This window comes from Oncorhynchus clarkii, chromosome 26 (genome assembly GCF_045791955.1).
Source record: "Oncorhynchus clarkii lewisi isolate Uvic-CL-2024 chromosome 26, UVic_Ocla_1.0, whole genome shotgun sequence".
Taxonomy (NCBI): Eukaryota; Metazoa; Chordata; class Actinopteri; order Salmoniformes; family Salmonidae; genus Oncorhynchus; species Oncorhynchus clarkii.
In genome coordinates, this window is record NC_092172.1 from 27,242,205 (window position 1) to 27,256,852 (window position 14,648).

The following is a 14,648-nucleotide window of genomic DNA, read 5'->3' on the forward strand; positions in this document are numbered from 1 at the left end:
TTCCCTGAGTCTGACTAGCCGTGCCCTCCTTCATACATGGACTTTCCTTCCCTGAGTCTGACTAGCTGTGCCCTCCTTCATACATGGACTTTCCTTCCCTGAGTCTGACTAGCCGTGCCCTCCTTCATACATGGACTTTCCTTCCCTGAGTCTGACTAGCTGTGCCCTCCTTCAGACATGGTGATAGATAGAGACAGCTACAGTATGTATGGGAACAACCTGTCATGTTTGGTCTATGTCCTTACCGTGGAAAACATGAACAACATGGGCCTATGAATTAACAAGTTTCTATTTAAAAAGTGAATGTAAACGGAACCTTCTAAAACGATGTGTCAGCTGAATTTGCATGCCAGCAGCTTAAAAGAAAACCCAAACTTAAACAAATACTGGCATAGTGCTGGCAGCCTGGCTGAACTGGTTGGCATAACATTCAGTCTAGCCTGAATAGCCACCGATCAATCCGACCATCTCAAAATAATGGATTAAATAGCGTAATCCTCTTCAAATAATCTAATAACTGAAATGACCAATTAGAGGATAGACAGAGAAAGCATCAGTGAGCTTTGGAAATGTTGTGTTCTCCACTCTAAGGGTGTCTGTCAATGTTCAGAGCTGTTTGGTTGTAAAAGAGGTGAAAGTTCAGCTCACCTGGAGTCCACGCCGTCTAGTATCTTCTGTGACTGGCTTCCCATCACCTCTTGTTTCAGGTAGTAGAGCATTCTAACCCGCAGCAAAACCCTGCACACAGACACAGCCCCGCCCACGGTCACCACAAAGCCTCAGCACGCACAAACGCTGAGAGAGCAGAACGGCTTTCACACGCACTCATGTCCGTAAATACACACACACACTCGCGGGCGTACAAACTCACGCATATACACACACAATCAAAATATCACTCTCTCTCACACACATTCTCACTTTCCTCCGGGATGACTGAAACTCGTCACGGTAGATGACTGAAATACTGTGCCTGGCTCGTCACGGTAGATGACTGAAATGCTGTGCCTAGCTCGTCACGGTAGATGACTGACATACTGTGCCTAGCTCGTCACGGTAGATGACTGAAACACGGTGCCTAGCTCGTCACGGTAGATGACTGAAACACGGTGCCTAGCTCGTCACGGTAGATGACTGACATACTGTGCCTAGCTCGTCACGGTAGATGACTGAAACACGGTGCCTAGCTCGTCACGGTAGATGACTGAAATGCTGTGCCTAGCTAGTCACGGTAGATGACTGACATACTGTGCCTAGCTCGTCACGGTAGATGACTGAAACACGGTGCCTAGCTCGTCACGGTAGATGACTGACATACTGTGCCTAGCTCGTCACGGTAGATGACTGAAACACGGTGCCTAGCTCGTCACGGTAGATGACTGAAACACGGTGCCTAGCTCGTCACGGTAGATGACTGACATACTGTGCCTAGATCGTCACGGTAGATGACTGAAACACGGTGCCTAGCTCGTCACGGTAGATGACTGAAACACGGTGCCTAGCTCGTCACGGTAGATGACTGAAACATGGTGCCTAGCTCGTCACGGAAGATGACTGAAACACGGTGCCTAGCTCGTCACGGTAAATGAATGAAGCACGGTGCCTAGCTCGTCACGGTAGATGACTGAAACACGGTGCCTAACTCGTCTCGGTAGATGACTGAAACACGGTGCCTAGCTCGTCACGGTAGATGACTGAAACACGGTGCCTAGCTCGTCACGGTAGATCAACTGTCCATGCAAAGGGAAACATTTTGTATTCTTGTATATACTGTATAAATTTTGTCTTCAATGATACACACATGCCCAAAATAGAGTGGGATAGAAAATATGCAGACAGTACAGTCACTGTGTAGTCAGTCCCTGATGCAGTGTCTGTGCCATAGAGAGTGAGACAGTGTCTGTGCCATAGAGAGTGAGACAGTGTCTGTGCCATAGAGAGTGAGACAATGTCTGTGCCATAGAGAACGAGACAGTGTCTGTGCCATAGAGAGTGAGACAGTGTCTGTGCCATAGAGAGTGAGACAATGTCTGTGCCATAGAGAGCGAGACAGTGTCTGTGCCATAGAGAGTGAGACAGTGTCTGTGCCATAGAGAGTGAGACAGTGTCTGTGCCATAGAGAGTGAGACAATGTCTGTGCCATAGAGAGCGAGACAGTGTCTGTGCCATAGAGAGTGAGACAATGTCTGTGCCATAGAGAGTGAGACAGTGTCTGTGCCATAGAGAGTGAGACAGTGTCTGTGCCATAGAGAGTGAGACAGTGTCTGTGCCATAGAGAGTGAGACAGTGTCTGTGCCATAGAGAGTGAGACAGTGTCTGTGCCATAGAGAGTGAGACAGTGTCTGTGCCTTAGAGAGTGAGACAGTGTCTGTGCCTTAGAGAGTGAGACAGTGTCTGTGCCATAGAGAGTGAGACAGTGTCTGTGCCATAGAGAGTGAGACAATGTCTGTGCCATAGAGAGTGAGACAGTGTCTGTGCCATAGAGAGTGAGACAGTGTCTGTGCCATAGAGAGTGAGACAGTGTCTGTGCCATAGAGAGTGAGACAATGTCTGTGCCATAGAGAGCGAGACAGTGTCTGTGCCATAGAGAGTGAGACAGTGTCTGTGCCATAGAGAGTGAGACAGTGTCTGTGCCATAGAGAGTGAGACAATGTCTGTGCCATAGAGAGCGAGACAGTGTCTGTGCCATAGAGAGTGAGACAATGTCTGTGCCATAGAGAGTGAGACAGTGTCTGTGCCATAGAGAGTGAGACAGTGTCTGTGCCATAGAGAGTGAGACAGTGTCTGTGCCATAGAGAGTGAGACAGTGTCTGTGCCATAGAGAGTGAGACAGTGTCTGTGCCTTAGAGAGTGAGACAGTGTCTGTGCCATAGAGAGTGAGACAGTGTCTGTGCCATAGAGAGTGAGACAATGTCTGTGCCATAGAGAGTGAGACAGTGTCTGTGCCATAGAGAGTGAGACAGTGTCTGTGCCATAGAGAGTGAGACAGTGTCTGTGCCATAGAGACTGAGACAGTGTCTGTGCCTTAGAGAGTGAGACAGTGTCTGTGCCATAGAGAGTGAGACAGTGTCTGTGCCATAGAGAGTGAGACAATGTCTGTGCCATAGAGAGTGAGACAGTGTCTGTGCCATAGAGAGTGAGACAGTGTCTGTGCCATAGAGAGTGAGACAGTGTCTGTGCCATAGAGACTGAGACAGTGTCTGTGCCATATAGACTGAGACAGTGTCTGTGCCATAGAGAGCGAGACAGTGTCTGTACCATAGAGAGCGAGACCATGTCTGTGCCATAGAGAGCAAGACAGTGTCTGTGCCATAGAGAGCGAGACAGTGTCTGTGCCATAGAGAGCGAGACAGTGTCTGTGCCACAGATAGCGAGACAGTGTCTGTGCCAGAGAGAGCGAGACCGTGTCTGTGCCAGAGAGAGCGAGACCGTGTCTGTGCCATAGAGAGCGAGACAGTGTCTGTGCCAGAGAGAGCGAGACCGTGTCTGTGCCAGAGAGAGCGAGACCGTGTCTGTGCCAGAGAGAGCGAGACCGTGTCTGTGCCATAGAGAGCGAGACAGTGTCTGTGCCATAGAGAGCTAGACAGTGTCTGTGCCATAGAGAGCTAGACAGTGTCTGTGCCATAGAGAGCTAGACAGTGTCTGTGCCATAGAGAGCTAGACAGTGTCTGTGCCATAGAGACTGAGACAGTGTCTGTGCCATAGAGAGCGAGACAGTGTCTGTGCCATAGAGAGCGAGACAGTGTCTGTGCCACAGATAGCGAGACAGTGTCTGTGCCAGAGAGAGCGAGACCGTGTCTGTGCCAGAGAGAGCGAGACCGTGTCTGTGCCATAGAGAGCGAGACAGTGTCTGTGCCAGAGAGAGCGAGACCGTGTCTGTGCCAGAGAGAGCGAGACCGTGTCTGTGCCAGAGAGAGCGAGACCGTGTCTGTGCCATAGAGAGCGAGACAGTGTCTGTGCCATAGAGAGCTAGACAGTGTCTGTGCCATAGAGAGCTAGACAGTGTCTGTGCCATAGAGAGCTAGACAGTGTCTGTGCCATAGAGACTGAGACAGTGTCTGTGCCATAGAGAGCGAGACAGTGTCTGTGCCATAGAGAGCGAGACAGTGTCTGTGCCATAGAGAGCGAGACAGTGTCTGTGCCATAGAGAGCGAGACAGTGTCTGTGCCATAGAGAGCGAGACAGTGTCTGTGCCAAATAGACTGAGACAGTGTCTGTGCCATAGAGACTGAGACAGTGTCTGTGCCATAGAGAGCGAGACAGTGTCTGTGCCATAGAGAGCGAGACCATGTCTGTGCCATAGAGAGCGAGACAGTGTCTGTGCCATAGAGAGCGAGACAGTGTCTGTGCCATAGAGAGCGAGACAGTGTCTGTGCCACAGAGAGCGAGACCGTGTCTGTGCCATAGAGAGCGAGACAGTGTCTTTGCCATAGAGAGCGAGACAGTGTCTGTGCCATAGAGAGCGAGACAGTGTCTGTGCCATAGAGAGCGAGACAGTGTCTGTGCCAGAGAGAGCGAGACCGTGTCTGTGCCAGAGAGAGCGAGACCGTGTCTGTGCCATAGAGAGCGAGACAGTGTCTGTGCCATAGAGAGCTAGACAGTGTCTGTGCCATAGAGAGCTAGACAGTGTCTGTGCCATAGAGAGCTAGACAGTGTCTGTGCCATAGAGAGCTAGACAGTGTCTGTGCCATAGAGAGTGAGACAGTGTCTGTGCCATAGAGAGTGAGACAGTGTCTGTGCCATATAGACTGAGACAGTGTCTGTGCCATAGAGAGCGAGACAGTGTCTGTGCCATAGAGAGCGAGACAGTGTCTGTGCCATACAGAGCGAGACAGTGTCTGTGCCATAGAGAGTGAGACAGTGTCTGTGCCATAGAGAGTGAGACAGTGTCTGTGCCATATAGACTGAGACAGTGTCTGTGCCATAGAGAGCTAGACAGTGTTTGTGCCATAGAGAGCTAGACAGTGTCTGTGCCATAGAGACTGAGACAGTGTCTGTGCCATAGAGAGCGAGACAGTGTCTGTGCCATAGAGAGCGAGACAGTGTCTGTGCCATAGAGAGCGAGACAGTGTCTGTGCCATAGAGAGCGAGACAGTGTCTGTGCCATAGAGAGTGAGACAGTGTCTGTGCCATAGAGAGCGAGACAGTGTCTGTGCCATAGAGAGCGAGACAGTGTCTGTGCCATAGAGAGCGAGACAGTGTCTGTGCCATAGACAGCGAGACAGTGTCTGTGCCATATAGACTGAGACAGTGTCTGTGCCATATAGACTGAGACAGTGTCTGTGCCATAGAGAGCGAGACCGTGTCTGTGCCATAGAGAGTGAGACATTGTCTGTGCCATAGAGAGCGAGACAGCGTCTGTGCCATAGAGAGCAAGACAGCGTCTGTGCCATAGAGAGCAAGACAGCGTCTGTGCCATAGAGAGCAAGACAGTGTCTGTGCCATAGAGAGCGAGACAGTGTCTGTGCCATAGAGAACGAGACAGTGTCTGTGCCATAGAGAGTGAGACAGTGTCTGTGCCATAGAGACGGAGACCGTGTCTGTGCCATAGAGAGTGAGACAGTGTCTGTGCCTTAGAGAGTGAGACAGTGTCTGTGCCATAGAGACGGAGACTGTGTCTGTGCCATAGAGAGTGAGACAGTGTCTGTGCCAAAGAGATGAGTGGTGTGATATGATGTGATCTCTGGGCTGGCTGGGAGAGGAGAGAGAGGCAGGCTGAGTCAGAGGAGAGATGCTGTTTCCATGACGCACCCAGCCAGGCATCAGTCAGGAGGTGGAAGGTGGAGGGTGGTGGGTGGAGTATGGTATGCCTGATCTGTGATGGACTGGCATACATTCTAGTCTCCCTTCCTCTCTCAAGCTAGGGTCTGAGAAAATCTAGTTTTTTTATCTGTCTAACAGTGTGGCAGGTTGAAAAGTCCAGTGTAGATTTCTTCAGATGGTGTGTGTGGCCCTAGCTTTACACATCCAGTATGACAATAGTGGAAAGGGAGTGACATGAGAACACCCCCTCTGCAGGCAGAGCTGTGAGCTCCAGTGCTGAGGCTCAGGTCCAGGCCTCTCCCCTCCCTCCCTGCCTCTGAGGGGCTGTGCCCTGGGTCTCCCCGCAGCAGCTGCTGTTTCCTGTGGCTGTCAGCAAGGCCCTACATCACTCTTTCCCTCTCTCTCTCTCTCCCTCTCTCTCTCTCTCACACAGACAGCCTGGAGTGTGGGAGGTATCTGACAGAGAAGGGAACCTCTCTGCCCCAGACATGGAGCTCATACATGCACATGAGTGTGAGTACACACACACACACACACACACACACACACACACACAAAATACCCATACCCTCATGTACATACTGTACTTACTATACAAGCACAGATACAAACAGGCAGATACATAAAGATAAACACACACCCACAATCACATGCAGATCATATATATGACATATACTAGCACAAGTCATACTGAGAATGTTACACATATCCCAACAGAACACAGGCCTCGTCAGTCTTAACCTTACATTCCTAACAGGCCAGTACTAGTAGCTACACAGTATTGAACACACATCTTCTAAATGTCATTATCATAGGACAGGGTGCTGGATCTCTGTGTGGGACAGGGACAGTAGGGGGCCATGCTTGTGCATGCCCCATCCCCACGCCAGTCCACATTCCTCCCTGAGGGGAAAACGCGGAGGTCAGCAAAGCCACAGAGTGTATCCCAGTTTGACCAGAGAGCCTCCCATCGGACGATCCCTGGCTTCAGCACTACTGCTCTGAGAACAATGGGGAACTTTCTGTGGAAGCCCTGCATGACTCTGTTTAAAGCAGGATGGCAGGAGACAAACCCCCAAACAACCCCCTTTAGAAAGACAGCAACCTACATCTATTTACTGTAGTTTAACACATTTCACCATCGTCTATTTGGCTAGATTTTATATCTCAACAACCATCATCTATTTGGCTAGGTTTTATATCTCAACAACCATCATCTATTTGGCTAGGTTTTATATCTCAACAACAATCATCTATTTGGCTAGGTTTTATATCTCAACAACCATCATCTATTTGGATAAGTTTTATATCTCAACAACCATCATCTATTTGGATAAGTTTTATATCTCAACAACCATCATCTATTTGGATAAGTTTTATATCTCAACAACCATTATCTATTTGGCTAGGTTTTATATCTCAACAACCATCATCTATTTGGCTAGGTTTTATATCTCAACAACCATCATCTATTTGGATAAGTTTTATATCTCAACAACCATCATCTATTTGGATAACTTTTATATCTCAACAACCATCATCTATTTGGATAAGTTTTATATCTCAACAACCATTATCTATTTGGATAAGTTTTATATCTCAACAACCATTATCTATTTGGATAAGTTTTATATCTCAACAACCATCATCTATTTGGATAAGTTTTATATCTCAACAACCATTATCTATTTGGCTAGGTTTTATATCTCAACAACCATCATCTATTTGGATAAGTTTTATATCTCAACAACCATTATCTATTTGGATAAGTTTTATATCTCAACAACCATCATCTATTTGGATAACTTTTATATCTCAACAACCATCATCTATTTGGATAAGTTTTATATCTCAACAACCATCATCTATTTGGATAAGTTTTATATCTCAACAACCATCATCTATTTGGATAAGTTTTATATCTCAACAACCATCATCTATTTGGATAAGTTTTATATCTCAACAACCATTATCTATTTGGCTAGGTTTTATATCTCAACAACCATCATCTATTTGGCTAGGTTTTATATCTCAACAACCATCATCTATTTGGATAAGTTTTATATCTCAACAACCATCATCTATTTGGATAAGTTTTATATCTCAACAACCATTATCTATTTGGATAAGTTTTATATCTCAACAACCATCATCTATTTGGATAAGTTTTATATCTCAACAACCATTATCTATTTGGATAAGTTTTATATCTCAACAACCATCATCTAGTTGGATAAGTTTTATATCTCAACAACCATTATCTGCTAACTTATAGGTTCATATTTCAAAACATTTCATTGGATGTAAGAGTTGTTTTCTTCTCCCCATCATCTATGTAGCTTTATATAAAATATAATAAATCCCTGGCTGTAGTGTAATCTGTTTTTTCTATCTGTCAATAAAAGATCAATGACAGCTATTAGTTTGTGTTAAAATCCCATTCAGATGATTATCATTCAGCAGTGTAATCTATAATCTGATTCACGGTCATTAATAGAGGAAAGCCACAGATGGAGAAGATGGCTGCTTCAATTTGTCTTAATTACAGACAGTGGTGTTGATGTGCAGGAGTCAAAACTCTGCTATTGACAAAAACATAATTATGTTTTCACACAGGCTAGCTTCAACACACTGAAGCAAACTGAGGGAAATACAAAATATGAGACATTTCATACATTTTACCTCAACTCTATATACGACAGAGACAAGAACCTATGTTTATTTCCAACATCAATAAAAACCAAGCTAAGACACATTTACAAAGACAAGTCGTTTGTTCCAATGTAACTATTAGACAACAATACCATAAACATTTTTTTTAAAAGTGTACTGAATATATTTAATACTATAGGCCTATAGTACCAAGAGTAGCTTCTTACTTGTTGCAGTGGTGTTTGAGGTGCTTCTTGTATCCCTCGTCCTGCAGCATGTGTTCTGGGTTGTGCTTCCTGATCCACTCAGCCTTCTGGATGTCAAACGTGCTAGATTGAGTCTTCATCTTCTTCCCCTTCCTGCCTCTGGGGACCGGGGTCGACAGACCTGAGGAAGGAACACAGATACAATTTGTGGTTATGGACACCGGTTTATAAACCCACATTAAAAACATTAACAGTAAACCAATAGCACAGTGGTAAGGGGAAATGCCCTTTAAAGGAAGAATTCCTTGAGAGGAACCAGATTCTAATCTGTGGTTGGACCCCTGAGGTTTGGTCATTGTGAGGTTGTAACGTACCCAGGTGGTTCTGTAGTTCCTTGGTCTGTCCGTCCTCGGAGGGGGCGATCAGGTCCCACATGAAGCTCTTGATCTTGTCGTCACCGCGGTAGTGAACCAGACAGTAGGCCAGAAGGGCTCTGCAGATAGACTCTACATCACGCTCTGTCAGCTGCTTCTTAAAACGACCATGGAGCAGGATATCCTTCCAACGACCCCACCTGGACGACACAGGAGAGGAGAGGGTCAATACAGGAGACAAATACTGTACAATATAGATGGACGACACAGGAGAGGAGAGAGTCAATACAGGAGACAAATACTGTACAATATAGATGGACGACACAGGAGAGGAGAGGGTCAATACAGGAGACAAATACTGTACAATATAGATGGACGACACAGGAGAGGAGAGGGTCAATACTGGAGACAAATACTGTACATTATAGATGGACGACACAGGAGAGGAGAGAGTCAATACAGGAGACAAATACTGTACAATATAGATGGACGACACAGGAGAGGAGAGGGTCAATACAGGAGACAAATACTGTACAATATAGATGGACAACACAGGAGAGGAGAGGGTCAATACTGGAGACAAATACTGTACATTATAGATGGACGACACAGGAGAGGAGAGAGTCAATACAGGAGACAAATACTGTACAATATAGATGGACGACACAGGAGAGGAGAGGGTCAATACAGGAGACAAATACTGTACAATATAGATGGACAACACAGGAGAGGAGAGGGTCAATACTGGAGACAAATACTGTACATTATAGATGGACAACACAGGAGAGGAGAGAGTCAATACAGGAGACAAATACTGTACAATATAGATGGACGACACAGGAGAGGAGAGGGTCAATACAGGAGACAAATACTGTACATTATAGATGGACAACACAGGAGAGGAGAGAGTCAATACAGGAGACAAATACTGTACAATATAGATGGACGACATAGGAGAGGAGAGGGTCAATACAGGAGACAAATACTGTACATTATAGATGGACAACACAGGAGAGGAGAGAGTCAATACAGGAGACAAATACTGTACAATATAGATGGACGACACAGGAGAGGAGAGGGTCAATACTGGAGACAAATACTGTACATTATAGATGGACAACACAGGAGAGGAGAGAGTCAATACAGGAGACAAATACTGTACAATATAGATGGACAACACAGGAGAGGAGAGGGTCAATACTGGAGACAAATACTGTACATTATAGATGGACAACACAGGAGAGGAGAGAGTCAATACAGGAGACAAATACTGTACAATATAGATGGACGACACAGGAGAGGAGAGGGTCAATACAGGAGACAAATACTGTACATTATAGATGGACAACACAGGAGAGGAGAGAGTCAATACAGGAGACAAATACTGTACAATATAGATGGACGACACAGGAGAGGAGAGGGTCAATACAGGAGACAAATACTGTACATTATAGATGGACAACACAGGAGAGGAGAGAGTCAATACAGGAGACAAATACTGTACAATATAGATGGACGACACAGGAGAGGAGAGGGTCAATACAGGAGACAAATACTGTACAATATAGATGGACAACACAGGAGAGGAGAGAGTCAATACTGGAGACAAATACTGTACAATATAGATGGACAACACAGGAGAGGGTCAATACTGGAGACAAATACTGTACAATATAGATGGACAACACAGGAGAGGAGAGAGTCAATACTGGAGACAAATACTGTACATTATAGATGGACAACACAGGAGAGCCTCAGTACAGACACAATACTGTACAATATAGATGGACAACACAGGAGAGCCTCAGTACAGACACAACACCATACAATATAGATGGACAACACTATAATTAGGGCCTATTTCAAGTTTTCATAACAATCGGAAATCGGTATTTTTGGGCGCCGATTTGACGATTTTGTATTTATTTATTTATTTTTTTACACCTTTATTTAATCTTTATTTAACTAGGCAAGTCAGTTAAGAACACATTCTTATTTTCAATGGCGGCCTAGGAACAGTGGGTTAACTGCCTCGTTCAGGGGCAGAAAGACAGATTTTCACCTTGTCAGCTCGGGGGATATGTCTTACAACCTCTGCCTCTCTCTCGTTGCACTCCACAAGGAGACTGCCTGTTACGCAAATGCAGTAAGCCAAGGTAAGTTGCTAGCTAGCATAAAACTTATCTTATAAAAAACAATCAATCATAATCACTAGTTAACTACACATGCTTGATGATATTACTAGATATTATCTAGCGTGTCCTGTGTTGCATCTAAGTATCTGACTGAGCGGTGGTAGGCAGAAGCAGGCTACAACCTAAAACTTCTTACCAGGGAATATTGAAATCTCATGTTAAAAGGAACCACCAGCTTTCATATGTTCTCATGTTCTGAGCAAGGAACTGAAACGTTAGCTTTCTTACATAGCACATATTGTTGCACTTTTACTTTCTTCTCCAACACTTTGTTTTTGCATTATTTAAACCAAATTGAACATGTTTCATTATCTACTTGAGGCTAAATTGATTTTATTGATGTATTATATTAAGTTAAAATAAGTGTTCATTCAGTATTCTTGTAATTGTCATTATTACAATTTTTATTTTATTTTTAAATTGTCCGATTAATCGGTATCGACTTTTTGGGTCCTCCAATAATCGGTATCGGCGTTGAAAAATCATAATCGGTCGACCTCTAGCACACACACACAATACAGATGGACAACACAGGAGAACCTCAGTACAGACACAACACAGCTGGACAACACAGGAGAGCTTCAGTACAGACACAACACTTTACAATATAGATGGACAACACAGGAGTCTCAGTACAGACACAATACTGTACAATATAGATGGACAACACAGGAGAGCACAGGAGAACACAAGTGGTCCAGTCACTGTCACTGACCCGTATACTAGTAGGTTCTTCTCCACTCTGAAGCACTCTGTCCTGCCGTAGCTGTTGAGGCGGTCGTGGGGCCGGCGGAGCTTGGGCTTGTCCTCGTTGTCACTCTCTCCCTCTGACAGCTCTGCCAGCTCATCCTTAGTGGCACTGAAGGGTCGGGTCTGCTTCCTCACCCTCGGAGTGTCAATTACCAGGCTGTTCTGTTGTGGAATAGGAGAGGAACACACACAGATACTCAGATACTATTGTAGCAAATTCACACATGGCATTGATCTTATCTCCTATATAACATATCTCATCACGGCCAGAAAGAGCAGGTTCAGTGTTTAAATTAAAGCATTACTTACTCTGCCATTGGCAGTGTCCATGTCAATCTCAGCCTTCTTGGCCCACTTGTCCCAGAAGTTGGGGTCGTCCAGAGAAATGTCTGTGCGGTTTCCGGATGCCACAAAACTGGCCTGAGAGAAGAAGACATTATATCACATTAAACCTTGTTAATCTGATTCACTGTTCCTTCCTGAGTCTCCTTCAATGAGAAGTCTGAGTCTCCTAACAGAGCTGAGAGTCTGTGATGAAGAGTGACATGAGAGTAGACAGGAGACACTGGTTACTACTGCTAGTCATGCAGAAAGGAAAAGGATAGCAACATTCAAACAATGACCACTGTGTGGTGCTCTTTCAGTCACTGGGTACCTTGGCAAAGGTAGATCCCCGTCCCTCAGACTCGATGGTGATGGTCTTGGTCCTGCGTTGAAGGATCTGGTCGATGTCCTCCTCACAGAACTTGGCCCCCTCATCCTCATCGTCCATCAGAGCTCCATAAGCCCCTTTCCTCAGCAGGTCCTCGATCTCCTTCTTAGACAGCTGCTGCTGGGTCGGCTGGAGAGAGGGGAGGGGGAGAAGGAGAAACAGAGAGGGTGTTAGGGGAACTGATGATGGACTACAGTAGATCACAGACTGGACTATTTACACATTAAATCATTGTACACACAAACATGTGCATAACGCATCCCTACGCATTAACACCACACAAAAACAGACAGACACTCTAGTGTGAGAAACACAGAGGAGCGAGACAGTTAGTTGAACTGAAGCTGAACTGGATCACATGCCAGACCTTTTTAAATCTTTAAGAGTAGCAGCAACCCCCAGCTGACCCATGGTGTGTTAGTATGCATGATAATGTATGATAATGTCTGCTCCACACTTTCTTCCTGATAGTCCAGCTAATCCAGAGAGAGAAACAGCTAAGCTCCTCCTACACACTGATGATGCACTAAGAGGATATCTCAAAGCTGTGTTTATTATATTGACTAGTCCACTTTCTACACTCTCATTTTGTAGAATGGACTTAACATTTTGTGCCTTCGGAATATATTCCGACCCCTAGACTTTTTCCACATTTTGTTACATTACAGCCTTATTCTAAAATGGATAATATCATCAATCTACACACAATACCCCATAATGACACAAAAACAACGCAAAGAACGTTTTTTTTTTGCAAATATATAAAAAAATATATATATATTGAAATATCACATTTACATAAGTATTCAGACCCTTTACTCAGTACTTTGTCTTATTGGGTATGACGCTACAAGGTTGTATTTGGGGAGTTTCTCCGATTCTCCTCTGCAACTCCTCTCAAGCGCTGTCAGGTTGGATGGGGAGCGTTGCTGCACAGCTATTTTCAGGTCTCTCCAGAGATGTTCGATCAGGTTCAAGTCCAGGCACTGGCTGGGCCACTCAAGGACATTCAGACATCCCGAAGCCACTCCTGTGTTGTCTTGGCTGTGTGCTTAGGGTTGTTGTCCTGTTGGGAGGTGAACCTTTGCCCCAGTCTGAGGTCCTGAGCGCTCTGGATGCAGGTTTTACTTGAGGATCTCTGTACTTTGCTCCATTCATCTTTGCCACGACCCTGACTAGTATCCCAGTCCCTGCCACAAACATCCCCACAGCATGATGCTGTCACCACCATGCTTCTCCGTAGGGATGGTGCCAGGTTTCCTCCAGATGTGACGCTTGGCATTCAGACCAAAGAGTTTAATCTTGGTTTCATCAGACACGAGAATATTGTTTCTCATGGCCTGAGAGTCTTCAGGTGCCTTTGGGCAAACTCCAAGCAGGCTGTCATGTGCCTTTTACTGAAGAATGGCTTCCGTCAGGCCACTCTACCATGAAGGCCAGATTGGTGGAGTGCTGCAGAGATGGGAAGGTTCTCCCATCTCCACTGAGGAACTCTAGAGCTCTGTCAGAGTGACCATCGGGTTCTTGGTCACCTCCCTGCCCAAGACCCTTCTTCCCCGATTGTTCAGTTTGGCCGGGTAGCCAGTTCTAGGAAGAGTCTTAGTGGTTCCAAACGTCTTCCATTTAAGAATGATGGAGGACACTGTGTTCTTGCGGTCCTTCAATGCAGCATACATTTTTTGGTACCCTTCCCCAGATCTGTGCCTCGACACAATCCTGTCTCGGAGCACTCCTTACAATTCCTTCGACATTTTGGCTTGGTTTTTGCTCTGACATGCACTGTCAACTGTGGACATTATATAGAGGTGTGTTTTTTCCAAATCATGTCCAATCAATTGAATTTACCACAGGTGGACTCCCATCAAGTTATAGAGACATCTCAAAGATGATCAATGGAAACAGGATGCACCTGAGCTCAATTTCGAGACTCATAGCAAATGGTCTGAATACTTAAGTAAATAAGGTATTTCAGTTTTTTATTTGTACAAAATGAGCA

At 45.3% G+C, this 14,648-nt stretch overlaps 1 protein-coding gene across 7 annotated transcripts in view; it reads right to left on the reverse strand.

Annotated features, from left to right (window-relative positions):
* The window catches only part of LOC139384492 (chromodomain-helicase-DNA-binding protein 9-like), a 131,278-nt gene that overhangs the window by 15,726 nt on the left and 100,904 nt on the right, over positions 1-14,648 (reverse strand). For all 7 annotated transcript variants that reach the window (XM_071129287.1, XM_071129289.1, XM_071129288.1 and 4 more), the window contains 6 exons: positions 12,596-12,781; positions 12,250-12,360; positions 11,906-12,102; positions 8,996-9,195; positions 8,643-8,802; positions 649-738 (listed from right to left, as the gene is read on the reverse strand). In XM_071129287.1, coding sequence (XP_070985388.1) covers positions 649-738; positions 8,643-8,802; positions 8,996-9,195; positions 11,906-12,102; positions 12,250-12,360; positions 12,596-12,781 — 944 coding nt within the window. The remainder of the gene's footprint in view (positions 1-648; positions 739-8,642; positions 8,803-8,995; positions 9,196-11,905; positions 12,103-12,249; positions 12,361-12,595; positions 12,782-14,648) is intronic.